The sequence below is a fragment of the Orycteropus afer genome, unplaced genomic scaffold (assembly GCF_000298275.1).
Source record: "Orycteropus afer afer isolate SDZICR_OR568_19922 unplaced genomic scaffold, OryAfe1.0 scaffold00045, whole genome shotgun sequence".
NCBI lineage: Eukaryota > Metazoa > Chordata > Mammalia > Tubulidentata > Orycteropodidae > Orycteropus > Orycteropus afer.
The window spans coordinates 2,122,654-2,143,275 of record NW_006921632.1 but is presented as its reverse complement, the minus strand read 5'-3'; the positions used below and the strand labels follow the sequence as shown (position 1 = coordinate 2,143,275).

General features: G+C 55.6%; 1 protein-coding gene across 1 annotated transcript; it reads left to right on the top strand.

The window, feature by feature from the left end:
- The first annotated feature begins 1,730 nt into the window (after nucleotides 1-1,730).
- On the top strand, nucleotides 1,731-19,980 carry KCNH3 (potassium voltage-gated channel subfamily H member 3). Its single transcript, XM_007937842.2, has 15 exons — nucleotides 1,731-1,806; nucleotides 3,145-3,378; nucleotides 4,061-4,195; nucleotides 5,270-5,403; nucleotides 5,828-6,071; nucleotides 6,459-6,616; nucleotides 6,703-6,910; nucleotides 11,353-11,634; nucleotides 11,943-12,142; nucleotides 12,609-12,858; nucleotides 16,884-17,101; nucleotides 17,731-18,065; nucleotides 18,434-18,540; nucleotides 19,225-19,301; nucleotides 19,408-19,980. Exons 1-15 carry the CDS (start codon nucleotides 1,731-1,733, stop codon nucleotides 19,978-19,980), a joined length of 3,231 nt encoding a protein of 1,076 aa, XP_007936033.1.
- Nucleotides 19,981-20,622: the final 642 nt, after the last annotated feature.

Here is a 20,622-nt window from a genome sequence, read left to right as displayed (position 1 = left end):
TTTCCTTAGTAGAAAGGTAGTATGTAGACTGGAGGGGAATAGATGAGCGGCTGGAGGAGAAGGGGCATGACTTGCAGACTCCTTTGAGTCACTCCCGTCCTAGGAGATGGATTCCAGGATACAGAGGATTGAGGAAGGAAAGCGTTTCCTCCTTTTCTCCCCCAAACACCAGCTAATTTAAATACAGGTGTCTGGGTCTTCAGCCAGCTTCGCTGAGGGAGAGATGGGTGGAGCTGGAGACACTGCTTCCCCCACCCCCCCATGCGGCCGATTGTGGGTGTGTCTCTTTGAGGTGGGGGTGCTGATCTTCCCGCTTCATCCGCTCGGGAACAAATTGCTGTTTTGGCCCAGGCGGCTTCGCGGCGCGAGGGCGGCAGCCGTGCTCTCTGGCAAATCGTGGGAGGGAGGAGGAGCGGCGCTGGCAGTGCGGGGCTTGAGGGACGGACCCAGCGCGCCCGAGACGATCCAGAGATAGCAGACCCGGGCCAGCTCCGCTCCGCCCGCGGGCCCCTCCTCCCCAGCTCCTGCCCAGCGGGGCGTGGGGGGCGGCAGGAGGATTGCTGCTGCAGCCACCCCTCAGAAGCTCCCCTTCCAGCGCTGAGTCCAGTTCTCTAGGATTGGATTGGGGCGGTCTTCCTGACTCTTGGCTTGCAAGGATGGACACACACAACCCGACCCACCCTCCAATTCCTGGACTGCTCTTGCCTGCAGTGGCATTTCCCAACTAGCAGCTCGATCCATTTTCCAGAGGGTCAAGTTGAGACTGAGAAAGGCTTGAATACCCAGACGCTGTGTTCAGACGCTTCCCCTCCCCGACACACACACGCACCTCCTTTTAGACTCCCCTGTGTGTGCAGCTGGAGCCCCTCTAGGCGCACCTGGAGCAATCCCCAGCCTCAGCCAATTACAGGGCCTCCTTCACCTCCGCCAAACTGCCCAATCTTCCTTCCTATTGCATTTTTCCTTGGGGAAAGCATCGTCTACACCATACACCTCCCCTCCCTTACCCTCCTCCGTTCTCTCTGGGGGAGGCGAGGCTGCTAGGAGACTCTCTGAGAACCCCCAGGCTGCAGAGAAAGCCGCCTCGCCACAGCGCCTGAGTCAGCCAGAACGGGACAGGGCGCTCTCGCTCGCTGTGCTCCGAGGGGCGGGCAGGGCGGCTGGGTGCGCTTGGGGCTCGCGTGCCGAGGGGAGGGGAGGCAGTCGCCTCCCTGCCCCCACCGAGGTCCCAAGGGGAGGGGGATCCCTCCGCGGGAGGTCTATCCCTTTAAGGAGGCGGCCCTGACTGGGTGTGCCCGGTCTCCATGGTTACCCCGGTGCAGGCGGCGGGCGCGGGAGGTAGGGAAGGAGGCTGCCGCTTCTCCCCGACAGACGGAGGGAGCTGCGGGGACCCGGCGCCGCGCGGAGCCCGAGCAGGAGCTGACCCGCAGCCTGAACGGAAGCCGCACGGCGGCGAGCGGGAGGTTCCGCGAGCGCAGCGAGCGCCGCTCCCGGATCTTGTGGGTGGGGAGGGCGGGAGGGGCCGCGCCATGCTCCGGACCCCGACGGCGCGGACGCCCCCTTGCGCGCGGGCGGCCGGCGGGGCCTGCGAGGCCAGGTTGGGCATTGCTCCTCGACGGCTGCACTGAGGGGCGCGGGGCCCGGCGGGGGGGGGCCGAGCTGGGCGCCCTCCCCCGGCGCTGAGCCCCCGCGCCCCGGAGGGATGGGGCGGGGGGCCGCGGCCGCCTAAGATGCCGGCCATGAGGGGGCTCCTGGCACCACAGAACACCTTTCTGGATACCATCGCCACGCGCTTCGACGGCACGCGTGAGTCCGACCCTCTCCCCGCTAGCTCCCGGACGAGCCGTCCTGCACCGGGTTCTGCACCAAGAACATCTCGTCATGACGCCCGCCCTGTTCTCACCCCTTATTGCCCCACTTGAAGCTGGGACCACCTCCTCCCAGGCCCGATTTTCTTGAAGGGTTCAGGGTCAACACTACTCCAGGCGGGCAATGGAGGAGTGCCGGGACTTGGGTCACTGGATGCGCTGTTTGCTGGGACGCGGACCTGGCCCTAATCTCATCCATCGCATCCCTGCGTCTGGCGTTGTCCCAACGACCACCCCTAGGTTGGCTGGAGGAGGGGAGCGATGCTCAGGGACAGCAGAGAGGGATCGGGAAATAAATTTAGAAAAGAGGTTTGCAAACGGAGATCGTGTAGGCGGAACTCAGAGAAGAGAGCACTGTTTGTCCAAGCCCAACTCATTCCCTAAACCTACCACCCGTGGGGAGCCCGTCTAGCCCCTAGGAGAGGTCTGGGCACTGGGGACTCCCACCAGGATTGGGTGGGGGTAGATGTTCGCAAATGCATCCTGAACTTCTGGGTCCTGGGATACTGAGCACAGAGAAAGTCGTGAAAGCCCCCTCCCTTTTCATCCTCCCTCACACTCACCCCCAGTGGGGCTTCCCAGCTCTGTGCTTGTTGTCCTCCACGGTCTCAATTCCTGATTGGGGTGGGGGAAGCTAATCACTGAGTCTCCCCATACACACACACAGGCTCCTCCATCTGCTTTGCCTTATCCTTGGCTCCTGCAGCCCGCTGATTCAGCGTCCTCCACTCCCCAATACATCCCTGGCTCCAAGCACCCAGTGTTCAGCCACCACTCTTACACCCCCATTCTTGATGGCACTCACTAATTCCTGTGCCAGGTCGGGTCACTAGGCTCAAACAGAAAAGGCAGGGTGAATGGTGGCCTGGGCTGTTTCCCAGGACAGGTGGGTCCCAGTGGGAGGAGCAATACCACCAACCTGGGTACCTGGCAGGTGGGTGAGTCTTCCAGAGATAAAGATAGGCCTGAGGCTGGGCTAAAGTTGGTAGTTTAGTCCTCCTTTAGACATCTCCACCCCACCTCTTACCCCGAGCTGCTCAGGACACACTGGAGGACACATCACCCACCCAGGGCTGCCTTCACCAACCTCAGTATTCATACATGCTGACTGGCCAATGCACTCATGCTTGCACTGCTAGAACCAGCCCTTGCAGGGCACCTGCAGAATTCCTGGGCTTTGTAACACCTACTCATGGATCACAAGCATTTGGGAAAGGAGGGGTAGGGCCTCCCTCCCCTTCACCCCAAGCCTCCTCTGAGAAGTGCTCTCTTGCAGACAGTAACTTCGTGCTGGGCAATGCCCAGGTGGCAGGGGTCTTCCCCGTGGTCTACTGCTCGGATGGCTTCTGTGACCTCACCGGTTTCTCCCGGGCTGAGGTCATGCAGCGGGGCTGTGCCTGCTCCTTCCTCTATGGGCCAGACACCAGTGAGCTCGTCCGCCAGCAGATCCGCAAGGCCCTGGACGAGCATAAGGAGTTCAAGGCTGAGCTGATCCTATATCGGAAGAGCGGTAAGGGCCACTTGGCCACCCTGCCTCACTTGTGCAGCCTCCCAGTGTGGCACCCACCCCATCCACACCTACTTTCATTCCCACCTTCTCTGCCTCCCCAGCTCTTCTCATCTTCCCATATATCTTTCCACCTATCTGCCCTTTTTCCCTTACCTACCTCTTTATCCCTAGACCCTCTTCTCTCCCACCCTCACCACAGCCTCAGCCTCCACAAAATTCCAAGGTTGGGTTTCCCACCTCAGCAGAAGAGCACCCCTGGCCACCATCCCAGCTGGACATATCTATGAACACACATACTAGTAGTAATTTCTGCTTCCCTAGCCTTCGTCCGGAGCTCTGGTAGCATAGTGCCTAAGGCACTTCACTGCTAACCAGAAGGCTGGCGGTTCAAACCCACCAGCCACTCCTCGGAAGGAAGGTTGGGCAATCCTACTTCCGTAGTGATACTGCCTCGGAAACCCAAGGAGGGGTCGCTATGAGTCGGGGCCGACTCGACGCACTTAACAACAACAACAACAAGCCTTCGTCCACCTTGTTCCCATGTGGAATTGGCCTGCTGCTCTTTTCCCCAGAAAGTCCTAGTGTTCCACTTGGGGGTTGGCCAGTGATGCCAATGGAGCCAGGGTGGTGGGCAGGGCTGAGCAGGGAACGGGAGGTGGGCTGAGCCTGTCTTTGTGTCCAGGGCTCCCATTCTGGTGTCTCCTGGATGTGATACCCATAAAGAATGAGAAAGGAGAAGTGGCCCTCTTCTTGGTCTCTCACAAGGACATCAGTGACACCAAGAACCGAGGGGGCCCTGATAGCTGGAAGGAGACAGGTGGGTGCTTGTGGGGCCATAAATGTAGCTGCTGTGTTTAGGGTGTTGGGTAACCAACTCAGGTCTGTGAAGGGCCTCGGCACCCAGCCTTGACTCAGTGTCTCCTGCCTTCCCCTCTTGTACTCACTGACCCCCACTCTGGCCAGCTGAGAGGCTTCCTTTGCTGCTCTCATCTTTATGTGGCCAGTGTGGAAACATTTTTCCCAGATAGACTGGCTGGGACAAAGTTTGAGGGTTTTTTTTTTTTTTTCTCTCTCTCTCCCCCCGCCTCTTCTCTGTGTTATGATTTCCCTTCGTTTTCTTTCCTATCTAGAAGTTGGAGTTTTCTAAATCGCTTTTACTAAGAAACTGAAAGCAAACAAACTCCACTAGCACCTGGGAAGTACCACCTTTTGACCAATTAGCGAGGTTGAGTGCAGACTCACAGGCCTCATGCCTTTTCCTCACAGCAAACCTAATAGGGAAGCCCTGCCCAAAGTTCTTGAAGTCTTTCTTCTCTTATGTCCTATAAGAGATGGGCAGGACTTGGGGCAGGTCACAAAATTGTCATCAAAAGCTGTTCCAAGTGATCTTTGCTGCTTGTGGGCGCTGGGGATACTCCATTCCTGCTCACTCACCCCTGCCCTGGGTCTGCCTCACTGCTGTGGAAGTCTGCCATATCCCCTCTGACCCCTGCCTCAGAGCTCTTGCTCTGAGCTCCTGCATCTCTGCCCAGTGGCTTCACTGGCTCTGCCCTCTGCAAAAACATTCACCACTGTGACCCACTTCCCCACTCCTTTTCCCTATTGAGATAGACATTTCCCTGAGGAGCTTTTCTTCTTGGTCTTGGTCTTCAACTTCCTTCTCGTGGAAGCAGGTCTTGCCAGAAGTGTCTGCAAGCATCCATGACACTAACCAACTCCTGGGGTTGGCAAGTGTCTGTGGGAAATAAGGAACACCTGAGCATCCAACTCTGAACAGACTGGTTTGTCAACTAGACCGTTCAGCGGACTAGCAGCTGGTGTCCTACACCCAAGACTATGCTGTGGTGTGTGGGTACTCCCCCCATTTTCCTAATGGGCCCCTCTTCTGCAGGTGGTGGCCGGCGCCGATATGGACGAGCAGGAGCCAAAGGCTTCAATGCCAATCGGCGGCGGAGCCGAGCCGTACTCTACCACCTGTCTGGACACCTGCAGAAGCAGCCCAAGGGCAAGCACAAGCTTAATAAGGTGAGTGGAGCTGTTGAGGGAGAGGCAGGGGAGGGGCAAGCTGGGCAGATGGGAGGGGGGACTGGACCAGCCACAGAGAGTGTCCAGGGCACCAGCTGGGGTCACAGGTCTCTCTGGCATTTTGGGAGCTAGGCACTAAAGGAAGGATGCCAGGGAGGGGAGTCTTAGCCTTGGAGTCACATGGACCTTGGTTCAATCCTTGGTTCTTCCCCTCAGCAGCTATGCATCCTCAGCTAAGTCATTTGACCTCCCCAGTCCTCAGTTTTCTCATCTATAAAATGGGGACTCCAATTCCTATATCAGAAGTGGCTCCCCCTGCAGAATGCAGGGAGAGGAGGGGAACATACCTGCCCCAGACACCACCCAAACTCAGCCTGCATCAATCTTCTTCCCTCCCTGCCTGGACCTGCCCTGCCTCAACCAGGGGGTGTTTGGGGAGAAGCCAAATCTGCCAGAGTACAAAGTAGCCGCCATCCGGAAGTCACCATTCATCCTGCTGCACTGCGGGGCACTGCGGGCCACCTGGGACGGCTTCATCCTGCTAGCCACACTGTATGTGGCCGTCACTGTGCCCTACAGCGTGTGTGTGAGCACAGCCCGAGAGCCTAGCGCTGCCCGCGGCCCCCCCAGCATCTGTGACCTGGCCGTGGAGGTCCTGTTCATCCTTGGTAAGCATGCTCTGTGCCCCACCCTGCTCCAGCTCTGATGCCACACTCAGCCTAGCCCTGGCCTTGATGGGGTTAGTCTCCATGGCTTTCAGCACCGTGTCTTCCCCACGACCCTCACCTGTCGGTGACTGTTGCTCTAAAATCAGACCTAGGTTTCAAGTGTATCTCTGCCACTAAAGTGTTATATCACCCTGAACCTGCAACACAGGTCTCCAAGCTTTAGTTTTTTTCTCCATAGAATAGACAATGTCTGCCTTTTTGCGTTACTGTAAGAACTAAATCAGAGATGTATGCCAAGGACCTGGGACAGCGTCAAGTGCTGCACAGGTGTCCAGTTAAGAGAGCCCCCCGCCAACCCATGTTGACTCCCACCATGATTTCCCGCAGACATCGTGCTGAATTTCCGTACCACATTTGTGTCCAAGTCGGGGCAGGTGGTGTTTGCCCCAAAGTCTATTTGCCTCCACTACGTCACCACCTGGTTCCTGCTGGACGTCATTGCAGCACTGCCCTTCGATCTGCTACATGCCTTCAAGGTCAACGTGGTCAGTGGCTGGTCTGGGAGGGTGGGCTGTGGGGTGGAACAGGAGGGACCCGCCCAGGGGTGACCATCCTCCCTTCTCTCTCTCAGTACTTCGGGGCCCACCTGCTGAAGACGGTGCGGCTGCTGCGGCTGTTGCGCCTGCTTCCACGGCTGGACCGGTACTCGCAGTACAGCGCCGTGGTGCTGACCCTGCTTATGGCTGTGTTCGCCCTGCTCGCCCACTGGGTGGCCTGCGTCTGGTTCTACATTGGCCAGCGGGAGATCGAGAGCAGTGAATCTGAGCTGCCTGAGATTGGTACTGAAGGCTCTGTGTGTGTGTGTGTGTACATGTGTGTCAGAGGAACATGTCTACTCAAGTGTGTATGTGTGTATCAGAGAAATGTGAGTGCAAGCATGTGTCTGTCAGGGGTACCTTTGTGTGCTAATATGAGGTTTCAAGAAAAAGTGTGCAAGAGTGTATGTGTGTTACTGTGTATGTGACAGAGGGACATGTACAAGTAGGCATGTGTGTATTAGAGCAACATGAGTACAAGCAGGTTTATGTTTGTGAGAGGACTGTAGGGGTTGGTATACGTGTATATCAGAGAGGGTGTGTGCGGGAGCGAGTGAGCCACCACCATGAAGTAGGCCTCTGCTCCGGGGCCTTGTGTACAGTCCAGTGAGCTGCCGGGGGGCGCCCCAGCTCTCCATCACATCATGCCCTGAGTCAAGCTGCTCCCCAGCCTCTTTTTCACCTATCTTGGCCTCTTGGTGGCTAAACCTTCGTCACATTCCTTAAGCCCCTGGCCAGCTGGAAACCCTGCTTCTCTCAAGCAGAGGGCCACACTGTTCCCCTGATACCCAGTGCTTCCATCACCTTGGCGCCCAGGCCCCTGCCCCACTCTTGTCTCTTCTCTGGCCTCCAGTCTGCATCTCATTCAGCTGCTTCTCAGCTTTCTCCCACCCCAAAACCCGCCTTTTCTGCATCCCCCCCAGTGTCTTCTCTCTCCTTCATTTCACCTTCACTTTCACAGCTGCCTCCCTCTGCTCACCTCCCACTCACATCTTAACTCTTGCCAGGAGGGCTTCCACCCCCACCTTTACACCAAAAACGTTACCCAGAAGGTCACAGTGACCTTCTGGGGCCAAGCCTTCATCCTCCTTGAAGTGCCTGTAGCAGCTGAGCCGGTTAACCCTGTGCAAATTCTTTGCAGAGTGAGGGCCAGCCCTTGTCATTGAACTTGCTCAGAGATCCTCAGAGATCTCCTCCTTCCTCACCTCGTTCTCCCTTGGGGATCCCACTGGTGCCACTATATGAACATCTCAACTTCCATCCTTTCTCTCTCTAACACCAAACCTCATTTCTAGCCATTTCTAACCACCAGTAACCTGCAGGTACACTTTTCTTTGCCTCAAATTGCCAATCCTCCGTCAGATTCCCAGTAACTGGCTTTATCACTTGTCAGAGACGAGAGGCTAGCTACCCAAATGTCTGCTGCTTTTGGACTGTCTGCTCCTTGGTGGGACACCAGGCATCCAGGGTCAGCCTTAGAAACCTGAGCTGATCAGGGCCCAGGGACAACAAAGCTCCTGCAAACCCTCTCTCCCTCCAAGCTCCCAGGAGACTGGATGTGCCCCAGGGCCCACTTGGAGATTTGCCCTGAGTGCTCGAGTTGATGAACACAGGAACCAGGACACTCCTTGGCAGTGTCAGGTGCTTGGCGCCTGCCCTTCCCGGAGGGAGTCTGGGGTCAGGCTGCTCTGGGGCCAGACATCTACCTGGTGAGCACTGAGTCAGAGAGCGTGAGATGGATAGTGGTACAGCAAAGCAGCAGAGTGGATGGAGACACTCATATCCCCAGGTCAGCCCCTCCCCTGCAGCGGGACCCAGACATCCTTGGTGTTGAGGACATGCAGCCCCTCTCCTCCAGCCACCTCACAGCAGCTGCCGAGCCGACATTAAGAACATCTTTGGCTGTGGTGCAGTGGCATGAGGGGTGTGGGGGCTGGCTGGCAGTATTACAGCTACACCTGTAAATTCTTTCACCCTTGTACCCTAAGTTCCAGGGTGGTTTCATTCTCTTTGGGCCTGGCACTTGTCCACATTTGGGGGATTCCAAAACCCTTCACATCACCATCTTCCCCTTCTTTTCACCAGGGAAACTGCCCAACCACCCACATCCACTCATTGGAGCCAAGCCCAGCCCTCCCAAAGCTGAGCCCTTGGTGGGAAGAGTAGTCTTCTGCTGACCCAGGTCTGTTAAGGGAGGTGTCTTCTCCATGGCTTCCTCATCTTGGTTCCCCTTCTCCACTGCCTGTGGTGTGGACCCAGATTTTTTTACCCAGAGTCCCATTCATGCAGGGGGGATAAGCTGGATTTTCAAAAGATTTTGTAAATATTTAAAGAGGTAGATTCAGAGCATCTCTAAACATGAAAGCCACCAGCCTCCAGAATCCACCCCACTCCACCCACACAGAGGGTCCAAGAGCTGCCGACAGCCACAGACAAGACTGAGAGGAAAGGCCTCTCTGCCTGTGCCACCCCACCCCTGGTCCTCCTTGACCTGCTTCTCCCACCTTCCCTGGGCCGTTGACTTCACCCTCAGAACCAGTAACCATCAGTTGAGTTACCTCTGGCCCATGGCAACCCCACGTGTGTCACAGAACTGTGCTCTGTAGGGTTGTCAATGGCTGATTTTGGGGCAGTAGATTGCCACGGCTTTGTTCTGAGGGGCTCTGGGTGGGCTCAAACCTCCAGCATTTGGGTTCGCAGCCAAATGCATGAACCACTGGCACCTCCCTGGGACTCCCTCAGAGGCCCAACCAAATTACGCCCATGACAGGTTCCGTGCACTCCAGTACACAGCACACCACTACAGTCTCACAGCACACCTCAAGTAACTGGAGGGTGAGGCCTCACCCGAATTTGAGCCTTACACATCCCCAAAATTCCTTAGCTTGGAATTCGCTGCTACCTTTGTGAACCCTACATTCTAGCCAAACAGAGCTAGTTGCTTGTACTTGTCTTAAAATTTTACCCTCTGGATTGGACTCATGCCTTTTCCTTAATCAGGAATGATCCCTTTCAGTTTCTGCATATCCAAACTCTACTCATGCTTCGAGGCCAGGCACAAATGTCACCTCTTCCAGGAACACTTTCAGCCCTAACTCCTACCACTTAGTTTGAGCCCCCTCATGTGGCAGTCAGGATGTGTGTCCCTCTGAGATGTACTATCTTACGTTATCTGCTCCTTCCCAACAGGAAGTTCCTGTGGGTCCCTTGGCTCCTGGTACACAGTGTTGCTGAATGGATGGATGGGTGGGAGGAGTGGTGTAGAACATAAGGTGTTGGAAAAGTGGGGGTTGGGGCTTGGGAATGTGTGGAGGTAGGAGGAGCAGAGCACATGTGGAGGGGTAGGGTCGCCCTTTGGCCTGCAATCCTGAGCCACACCCCATGCCCCCTGCACTACCACCTATGGTCTACATCCTAGATCAACCAATCTGCTCTCTTACCCTTGCTTCCATGGTCCCCAACACTGCAGGACCCTGGGACTTCAGTGGGCCCTGCAAACCCTGTCCTAAACCCTAGAATCCTACAACTTGTGGCTGGGATCTGAGTAATTGCTGGCAGCCATGGGCTCATGAGAGACCCTAGTACACACTTCAATTCCTGCCAAAGCTAAACCAGAGAAGGTAGGGTGAGGCCAGTGCTTAGCAGGGGGCAATGGAGCAGTTTTAAGCCCGTGTCTGCATGAGTGCTCAGGGACCTCAAGGGAGCCCAGTGTGTCCTCAACTCTGTGAGAGTGTGGGGCCTGGATGCCTGGGACCTTTGAGGTCATCTTCCCCTGTGTGCTGTGTCCATATAAGTGTGTCCCCACCTCCCCTGTGTGTGAGTGTGCAGGCACTTGTGTCTCACAGGCCTTTTTGTGTGAGTGGCTATGGCTGTGCCCTGTGATATTGTTTGTGTGGCTTGGCTGAGTGTCCACGTGTATCCTTGACTTTGGACTGTGGGAGGGCATGTGTGCAGCCTGGAAGGTGTGTAGGAATATGCCCATGGGGTGGGCTTGAATTTGGGGGCCATGTGGTTATGGGGAGAGATGAAGCTGGATGTATATATTAGGAATGCTATCTGGAGGAGGTGGACTCAGAGGAAGAGGAGGAGGCAGAGTCTGGGTGGACGGGAAAGAGAAGAGTCCTCACCCATCCATCCATGGAGACAGGACTGTGGCTAAATGCAGTGATCCCTGAGAGTCCCTCTGTCCCATCCAGTTGGGCCTGCTTCCTGGAATCAGTGCCAGCCACAGGAAAAACCAAAAACCAAACGGGAGCTCTGGTGGTGTAATGTCTAAGGCATTTGACTGCTAACCAGAAGGCTAGCAGTTCAAACCCATCAGCCACTCCTCGGAAGGAAGACTGGGCAATCTACTTCTGTAGAGATACCTCCTCAAACCCAAGGAGGGGTTGCTATGAGTCGGAACCGACTTGACGAGGAGGGGCATAGTACTCGTTGCTCCTTCCTCAGCACCAGTGGAAGACAGATGGGGAGATGACATCCCAGTCTTGCTGGGACATGGGGAAGTAGACAGAAAGGAGACGGGTGTGCTGGGCTGGCAGAAGAGAAGGGGGCAAGGGGCGGGAAGCCATGGGGAGGTGGATCTGTATCTCTCTGTCCCCCACCCCTGGGGTCCTAGTGGGCACAGCTATACCCAGTCCAGCAGTGTGGTCCTGCCTTCTCAGGCCTTTCTCCTTCCTCCCTAGGCTGGCTTCAGGAGCTTGCCCGCCGCCTGGAGACCCCCTACTACCTGGTGGGCCAGAGCCCGGATGTAGGAAACGGCTCTGTCCAGAGTGACAACTGCAGCAATGGCAGCAACGAGGCCAACAGGACAGTGCTGGAGCTCCTGGGTGGCCCGTCCCTGCGCAGCGCCTATATCACCTCCCTATACTTCGCACTCAGCAGCCTCACCAGCGTGGGCTTCGGCAATGTGTCCGCCAACACGGACACAGAGAAGATCTTCTCCATCTGTACCATGCTCATAGGTGGTGAGTCCGGCCCACTTGCCCCCACCCACCCTCCCACTCTGGGTCTGGTCCCACCTCAGGCTTCTCGCCCCTTCCTCCCCACCTCCCCCAGGATCCCAGGGCCAGAGGCCCTTCTGATTTAGGAGCTCTGTGGCACACAAAGCTGGAGCTGGGCAAGTCACAATTGCCTTCAAGACTCCCTGCCACCCAGAAGCCCACATGCCCTGGCTAGGAGCATGTCGGGTGGGGGAGAACAGACGTGTCCAGCATTTTGTCAGGCTGGGCCAGGCCGGATCCTGTGGGTGACCCCCTCTCGCCACCCTCCCCAGCCCTGATGCACGCGGTGGTGTTTGGGAACGTGACGGCCATCATCCAGCGCATGTACGCCCGCCGCTTTCTGTACCACAGCCGCACCCGTGACCTGCGTGACTACATCCGCATCCATCGCATCCCCAAGCCCCTCAAGCAGCGCATGCTGGAGTACTTCCAGGCCACCTGGGCCGTGAACAATGGCATCGACACCACCGAGGTGCAGTGGCAGCCCAGGGCTGGCCCTTCTCCCCTTAGCTCGCTCAGGGGTTTGAGACTTGGCCTAAAATTTTCTGGAGTGAGGATGGAGAGTTAAAGAATGCAGACTTTTGTCCTCTCTGCTTCATCTCTCTCCTGGGGGACAGTAGCACAGGACAGATGGCAGCCACAAATGGTCAGAAGTCCCATCTCTGTTAGATCTGGGGGCTCTGTGCTCACTGAGGTCCCAAGCCTGAGGTCTGGAGGAGGAAAGTTGGGGTGCTCATAGGGGGCTAAAGTAATTGAGAGGGAGGCAGAGACAACCCCCATTACTGGTTGTACTGTGTGTGGAGCATGATGCTGGGAGGAGAGGCCTTAAGGCTCCTCCCCTGCCTGCCCTTGTCTTTGAGGCCTGCCAGTGGGAAGGGGCTGCCTGGAGGCTGCCCCCCAACTGGCATCCCCAGTCTAACTCCTCTGCTCACCTCCAGCTGCTGCAGAGCCTCCCAGACGAGCTCCGTGCAGACATCGCCATGCACCTGCACAAGGAGGTCCTGCAGCTGCCCCTGTTTGAGGCGGCCAGCCGTGGCTGCCTGAGGGCACTGTCCCTGGCCCTGCGGCCTGCCTTCTGCACACCCGGTGAATACCTCATCCACCAAGGCGACGCTCTCCAGGCCCTCTACTTTGTCTGCTCTGGCTCCATGGAAGTGCTCAAGGGTGGCACCGTGCTCGCCATCCTAGGTTTGTGAGGGTGGGGAAGAGGGCAGGGGACCCCAGGGGCTGTGAAACGTGGTCCCCATTTACAGAAAACCCAGAGAAGGGGCATATGCAAGGTCAACTGGGAAGAGACAGCCAGGATGAAGCCAGGAGAAGCTCTGGTTCTTAGGCAAAGCTCAGAGAGGACTCGGTGGCCACAGAGGGTAACACAAGGGTGTGGACAAGGTCTCGTGAGTGTTCCTGGGCCTGAATGAGCTGAGGGTCAGCCTTTTGTGTCTGTGAGGAGGCAGAGGGAACAGCACTTTCTGTCAAGGAGGAAGGTCAAGTGCTGAGGAGGAAGTACTGGGGAGTGTTCAAGTTGAACAAAGGGAGGAATGAAAACTCTCCTGTGTGGGGCTTCCTGCAGCCCATGGGACAGGTGAGATGCTATGGTCCTGGAGCAGATCACAGCAGAGTGCAGCCTCCAAATGGCCAAGGGAAGGCTCATGTTGGTGAAATCAGGGTATCTGACAGCATATACTTGTCACTTCTTAGTAAAAGGGAAAATGAGTTACCAATTTTCTAGACAAAGAAGAGGTTGCCGTTGCAGAATAGCCATAACAATGGTGTAGATCCCAGGGGTCTCTTGATGAGTCCACTGTGCCCAGCCCCTTACATGCCTGATCTCACTCAAACTATTATTATTATTCCCATTTTACGTGTCAGGAGGCCAAGGCCCAGAGAGGTTAATGAAGGCTACAAGTTGGCAGAACTTGGAACAGTCTAGTCTGCTGATTGAAACTCACACTTCTTACACTCTGCTCTCTGGGATGTAGGGAAAATCATGACTCACAGAAAGATTTAGGATGTTTGGACATGCACCCTAGGCTTTAGAAAAGCACATTCAAGCACTGAAAATATGGCTGGATCCATGAATACGCTGCTAAAGGGGAGGACAGCTTCATAGCCATGGCTCTAAGCAGTGACTTTAAGAGTGAGAAAGGCTGTGATCTGCTAGGTAATAAAGACAGTTGTACAGGAGATGGAGGGAGGTGGTGTCCCTGACCACAGCTGAATCCTCCAGCAGCGAAAGCTCCAGAGGGACTGACAGTTGTCATTGGCCTGGCCATCCACAATGAAGCAAGAACTAGGAAGGAGGCAGATCTTCCTCTGGGAAGGCAGCACTGTGTTCCCCGACGTTCAGCAGCTATTGTGTGTCCATCCTCGCTCCACTGAGGAGGATGACCTTCCTACAGGAAACAGGAGAAAAAAACACCCAGCAAGGGGGCCTGGAGCCTGAGAGGTGAGAGGCTGTTAAGCCCTTCACTTTGCATCTGTCATGAGTTTGGCTTCTGGGCCTAGATCGATCGATCGGGCTCTGTCCTTGGGCCTGTCCTGTTTATGCTGGGACTCTGAGCAAACTGTTCTGACCACTCAAGTGTGGCTGGCAATCTTTGAGAAGTTCTGGAGAACTGAGGAGATTCAGAAGGCCTGACTGGTCAGTCAGAGACTGTGGAGTGGATTATCCAACAAGTGGTCTCCAGGCCTGGAGACAAAGGGAGCCACTGGCTGGAAGCTGGCTCAGTTATCTGAGAGCATTTCTCCACTGATGTTGGGCACCACAGCTCAGAATGGTCATGGTCACTATTCAGTAAAAATGAAGCCACAAGGAAGACCGTGGCCTGTGCTCTGGGCATTGCCTCCCAAATGTCCCGATCAGGACTTAGGCCACTTTCGATCCATCCTGTCCCTGCCCACATGTTGTGGGTGAGCTATTTCCTCTCTTGACTTGGAGGTTCTGGACACCCTGATGAAAGCTGATTTCCTGACCTAACCTGGTTTGCCGTCACCCTGCCTCCTTAGTGGCAGCACCCAGGTATACCCTGCCTGCTCCTGATAGCTAAGGCTCACCACTTACTTTCCAGTGTTATTCTGGCCCTGCCTCCCTGTGTGAACTGGCTCTGGTTGAGCATATGCAGTCAGTTGTGAGAAAGAACAGAGGCAGGCTGAGAATGGTGCAGTGAGGATCTCACTGGAGTTTGATCACAAAGCCTGGAGGGCAATCTCTGGTCCCTGGGACTATAGTGGCACAGGGCTCTATCCTTGGTCCTGTCCTGTTCCTCATCTTTCTCTCCCTTCTTTGAAGAAGACAAGAAACATTTGCTTATCCTACTTCCAGATGACACAGAGGAGGAGATAAGTCATTCATCAGCTGATTACACTGAGATCCAGATAGCTCTCAAAAGGATGAGCTGAAACCAAGGAAATGAAATCGAACAGGGATGGGCTCTGCACTTAGGTTTGAGGAAAAGTCCATGGATCTTTAGAGGAGGCTGCTAAGCGGTGTGCTGCTGGCAACGTGATGTAGCCCATGGGAGGGAGCCGTCTTCTCCCTACAGGATGAAGAAATGCTTTCTAGTCTTGTGAACTGTGAGAAGTGAGTGCTGTGCCCAAGGCCAGATTGCAGGCCTATCCTTGTTGGGTGTGATCTATAGGGGACTCTTGTCAGAAGGGGAGAAGAAATTAGCTTTTATTGGTCATTTATGTGCCAAGCACTTGATCTATATGAACTCAGTTAATACATGTCCCTGTATGGACACACCCTCTTTCCTTGATTCCAAGACACATTTTCCCTACAATTTAATATCATTGCAATTGGATGCAGATTGTAACTGGTGCCACTTTACAATCGCTTAGCCAGGTGGCAGTCTCAGCTCCACGAAGACCCTCTATTGATACCTGGTAAGATCAGAAAAGCATGATGGCCTCAGTTCAGTGGCAGTTGGGGACTTGGAGGATGAAGTAACTTGACTAAGACCACACTGCTCTGAAGTGCTGTGGTGCCTGGCACTTTCAAGGGGCCACGTGGGCCATCATACTCTGCTGCTGGTACAAAACACTGTCCTGCATGGACTGCCTGGATCACCAGTGGGGCTCTAAAAGTCAGCATATGAGTTCTCCATGGATAGTACGAAAGTTGTAGGCCTGTTTGGGGCCTGGGAGTCTCAGTGTTTTAACTTCCCCAGGGAATTCTCATCTATAGATTTGTAAACTGTCCAGTTTCTCAGAGCTGAAATTCTGGTGTATTTTAGCACAGTGGTTTTGGTCCTGAATTTATTTTAGAGCCCAGGGCACAATACTTTTTAAAAAAAAATTATTATGATTTGGGTGAAAGTTTACAGAGCAAATTCATTTTCCATACAGTAGTTCACATACACTTTGTCTCATAACATTGACTGCAATTCCCCACAATGTAACAGCTTCCTTCCCACTTCCTCCCCATGTTACCTCTTCCCTGTGTCCTTCCCTCCCATGCACTCCCATCCTACCCCCAGCTGTCTCCCTGTGAAAACACTGCCCTTCTGTTCTCCCATGACTGATCTCTCCAAGGAGTGTATCTACCTGATGTAAATGTTCACCCCATATGCCTGTCTGTTGTTTGGCTGGAAGCTGCAGGATTGAGTTCAATTCCAGACTTGAAGAGTAACTAGGAGCCATACTCTCAGGGGTCTCACCAGGCTCTATCAGACCAGCAAACCTGGCTTTTTTTTTTTTTTTTTTCTTTTCTCCATGAGTTTGAGTTTTGTTCCACATTGTTCTCCCACTCTATCCAGGATCTCCTGCACCAATCTCCCTCCAAATGGTTGACGGTGGTAGCCAGGCACCATCTAGTTCTTCTGGTCTCATAGTTTATAAGTGGAGGATCACATGGTGTACCAGTTCCTTGGACTTAATTGTTTCCATGCATCTTTGGTTTTCTTCATTCTTTGCTCTGGATGAGGAGAGACCCATCGTTGCGTCTAGATGGCCACTTGCAAGCTTTTAAGATCCCAGCAGGCACAGTACTTTTCATCCCAAGACTATCTGGGGAGCTGGTGGTGGGGCAAGGAGCTGCTTTGCTCCTGTCTGTCCTGGCTCTAACAGGGCTCCACAATGGGTCCCTGCTGAAAAGGCCCAATTTAGGAGATAGAAGCTCACTGGCCTTCAGCTCTCCTTCCCTTCCTCTCTCCTCATCTCCCTTCTTCTCTGTGCTGAGGGTGGGTCTGGCTGACCTTGCTTCCTTTCCCCAGGGAAGGGTGATCTGATTGGCTGTGAGCTGCCCCGGCGGGAGCAGGTAGTTAAGGCCAATGCAGACGTGAAAGGGCTGACGTACTGCGTCCTGCAGTGTCTGCAGCTGGCAGGGCTGCATGAGAGCCTCGCGCTATACCCCGAATTTGCCCCGCGCTTCAGCCGTGGCCTCCGAGGGGAACTCAGCTACAACCTGGGTGCTGGAGGAGGCCCTGCGGAGGTGAGGATGTTGGGTACATGCATAGAAGAGTGGGGTGGGCAGACGCTGGTGCTTGTAGAGGCATTGTGTGTGAGGGCATAGCCCTCTGGGAAAGCCCCAGGGAGGCTATACTCTCCCTGCCTTTGCACACCCTCCATCTGTCTTTTAAAGCCCCAGCCCAACTGTGCTCAGCCACCCTCAGCCCTCCTTGACCCATTTGAGATAGCCTGGCCCTGTCCAGAGAGGAGTCTTGGGGAAGGGAAGCCGAGTCCACTGGTAATAGGATGCCTTGTAGGCCTCAGGGACATGCTGAAGAGAGCAGCTCCCCCTGTTCCTTTAGGTGAAACAGGACCGTTCTGAGGGGCTTTCGAATTTTTCTGAATTATATCACTAATTTCAAACTAGTGTTTAGTATAGTCTTCTCTTAGAAAATTTAATTAGCCCAAGGCACCAAAAGAAGGGTAGAATTTTGAGGGGCATTGAGCATCTCCAGTGCATGGCAGCTTTGTGGCCACCCCTCCTGACTGGGCCTCTTTTTTTGCAGAGTGGCAGATACTGGGCATCATCCCTTCTAGGAAGCTGAGGGTGGGGAGATGAGTGGGCAGCAGAGTGGCCATCTACCGCTGATTCCCTGTCCCCACTGCCCCCAGGCAGACACCAGCTCCCTAAGTGGTGACAACACCCTCATGTCCACACTGGAGGAGAAGGAGACGGATGGGGAGCAGGGCCCGGGGGCCTCCCCAGCCACGGCTGATGAGCCCTCCAGCCCCCTGCTGTCCCCTGGCTGTACTTCCTCATCCTCTGCTGCCAAGCTGCTATCCCCACGGCGGCGAGCCGCACCCCGGCCCCGTCTAGGTGGTAAAGGGCGGCCGGGCAGGGCAGCGGCATCACAGGCTGAGGCTGGCCCCTCTGCTCACCCACGGAGCCTAGAGGGGCTGCGACTGCCCCCCATGCCATGGAATGTGCCCCCGGATCTGAGCCCCAGGTGAGCAGCTGAGATGGTGGGTCAGGCTTATCAATGCCCTGGGTGCCCATCCCCCCAGCTTAAACCCTCCCAGCCTGCCTGGTCCAAGCCTGCCTCCTTGAGGAAATTCTTGACTCCTCCATTGTCCTTGCTCCCAGCCCCTCTGCCCACCTTGTGCATGGTCACACACTGCTCTGTGTTCTCTTGCTGCTTCATGTTCCTCAAGCATGGCTCCCCAGCCAAAGTACCAGCTCCTAGGGGGAGGGACCATGTGTTACCTTTCTCTTGGGGCCCAGTGGCCTCTGTATGCGGCCCCAGGGCATCCTGATCTGTGCCACCATAGTGGCTGCTTGTCAATTGATTTGTTGTCCTGGTGCCTGGGTCTGCAGGGTAGTAGATGGCATTGAGGATGGCTGTGGCTCCGACCAGCCCAAGTTCTCCTTCCGCGTGGGGCATTCTGGCCCGGAATGTAGCAGCAGCCCCTCTCCTGGACCAGGTATGGGCCAGGAGGGGGCAGGTCAGTGGGCAGCCCATTGCCCCTGTGAACTGAGAACAGTCAGCCTGTGAGCCGTCGGTGCTAGAGAAACTGGGTGGGACATGAACTGCCCAAAGCCTCTCAGCTTCACGCACCTCTGCCCTTTTTCGGGTATTTGGTGGTTAAGGCCAGGCACTTGGTATCTGACATACTTAGCAGCTGGGTTTGGATCCCTACCAGCTTCCCAGCAGTGTGACCTTGGCTTCTCTTAGCCCCAGTTTCTTGTGTATGAAATGGGTGGTTGTGCATGTTAAATAAGATAATGTAGCTAAAACACTTAGCAATTGTCTGGCTCACTGGTGGTGGTGGTGAGGGGAGATAGTGGACTTGGGAACCAGAGCTGAAATGGCCCCAGGCTAGGTCACCTGGGAAAATGGGCAGGTAACCAGCTCCTAGGAATGACTATTTCCCTGGAGGGCAGAAGATGAGATAGGTATAAGAAATGACTTCCTGAGGGTGAGGGGAGTACTGGGCAATGCGAGACCAACGCTGGTGGGAGGTGTTCTCCCTGCCCCTGGCAGTTTGGGCAAAATTTAGCAGCTTGGGCAAGGCCAGGTGCCACCATCTCTAACTGAGCAAAGGCCTAGGGCCCTACACTGCCACTCCTACTAGCCCTGGCTGCTAACCCTGTCCCACTGTCCATAGAGAATGGTCTACTCACTGTTCCCCTTGGGCCCAGCGAGACGAAGAATGCAGACACACTGGACAAGCTTCGGCAGGCGGTGGGTGAGGGGCAAGGTGGAGGCAAGGGAGGGGCAGAGGGGCAGCCCCCACTGTAGGGTGAGGGTGCTGATTGCACTCTTGATTTGCCCCCTCCCTCCCTTGTAGGTGGTAGAGCTGTCTGAACAGGTGTTGCAGATGCGGGAAGGCCTGCAGTCACTCCGCCAGGCTGTGCAGCTGGTTCTGGCACCCCGTGGTGAAGGGCTGTGCCCAGCCAGCACCTCTGGCCTACTGCAGCCTCTGTGTGTGGACACCGGGGCATCCTCCTACTGCTTGCAGCCTCCAGCTGGCTCCATCTCGAGTGGAACCTGGCCCCACCCTCGCCCAGGGCCCCCTCCCCTCATAGCACCCTGGCCCTGGGGCCCCCCAGCCTCTCAGAGCTCCCCCTGGCCTGGAGCCTCAGCTTTCTGGACCTCCACCTCAGATTCAGAGCCCCCTGGCTCAGGAGAACTCTGCCCTGAACCCAGTACTCCTGCTTCACTGCCCTCTTCTGAGGAAGGGGCTAGAACGGGGCCCCCGGAGCCTGTGAGCCAGGCTGAGACTACCAGCACTGGAGAACCCCCACCAGGGCCAGGAGGCCTGGCTTTGCCCTGGGACCCCCATAACCTGGAGATGGTGCTTATTGGCTGCCACGGCTCTGGCACGGTCCAGTGGACCCAGGAAGAAGGCACTGGGGTCTGACTGTAGCCCCAGAACTCAGTGTTGCCAGACATGCTGCCATCTGCTGCTCTGCCCAATCTCAGGGTGGAAGAAGGGGCAGCAGCCACCCATGGACTCTGTGCTGCCCACTGGCTCAGGACAGTGACCAGGACCCTCAGCAGAGGGTGGGCTGGAGCCTCGGGGGCGGGCCCTAGGGCTAGGAATCTATGGGCCCTACACTTGGGCACCTCTCAGCCTGCTCCCCTGACCTCCTCCCCTCCTCTGCAGGCTGGAGGCTGAGGTCTGAGGCCAAGGAGGGGTTCTGCCATCTCCTGCATGTGCCCCCACCTCCACCTGTCCCATTTTTTATATTAAAAAAAGTAATAATAAAAGAAACTACCTTTGGAACTCAGTGCTTTTTATTTACAAAAAAAAAAAAAAAACAAAGGAAAAGTCTGAAGCTAATCAGCTAGAGACATAGGAGTGAAGGTGGAAATCTTGGGGGAAGAGGAGGGTGGTCTGCAGAGGAGGAGGGGAAGGGGTTCTGGCTCTCAGGAAGGTAGAAGGTCCCAGCCTCTACCTGGCTTCCAGTGCCCAGCCCCACCCTCCCTCAAAGGCTCAAATCCAGAGGCCAGCAGTTGGGTTTCCTGCTGTCCACTCTGGGCAGGCTTTTCCATAAGCCTG

Coding starts and splice junctions, on each gene's coding strand:
- KCNH3 (XM_007937842.2), top strand. CDS start 1,731: ATGCCGGCCATGAGGGGGCTCCTGGCACCACAGAACACCTTTCTGGAT. Junction 6,911..11,352: donor ATCTGAGCTGCCTGAGATTG/GTACTGAAGGCT, acceptor CTTCCTCCCTAG/GCTGGCTTCAGGAGCTTGCC. Junction 11,635..11,942: donor CTGTACCATGCTCATAGGTG/GTGAGTCCGGCC, acceptor CACCCTCCCCAG/CCCTGATGCACGCGGTGGTG.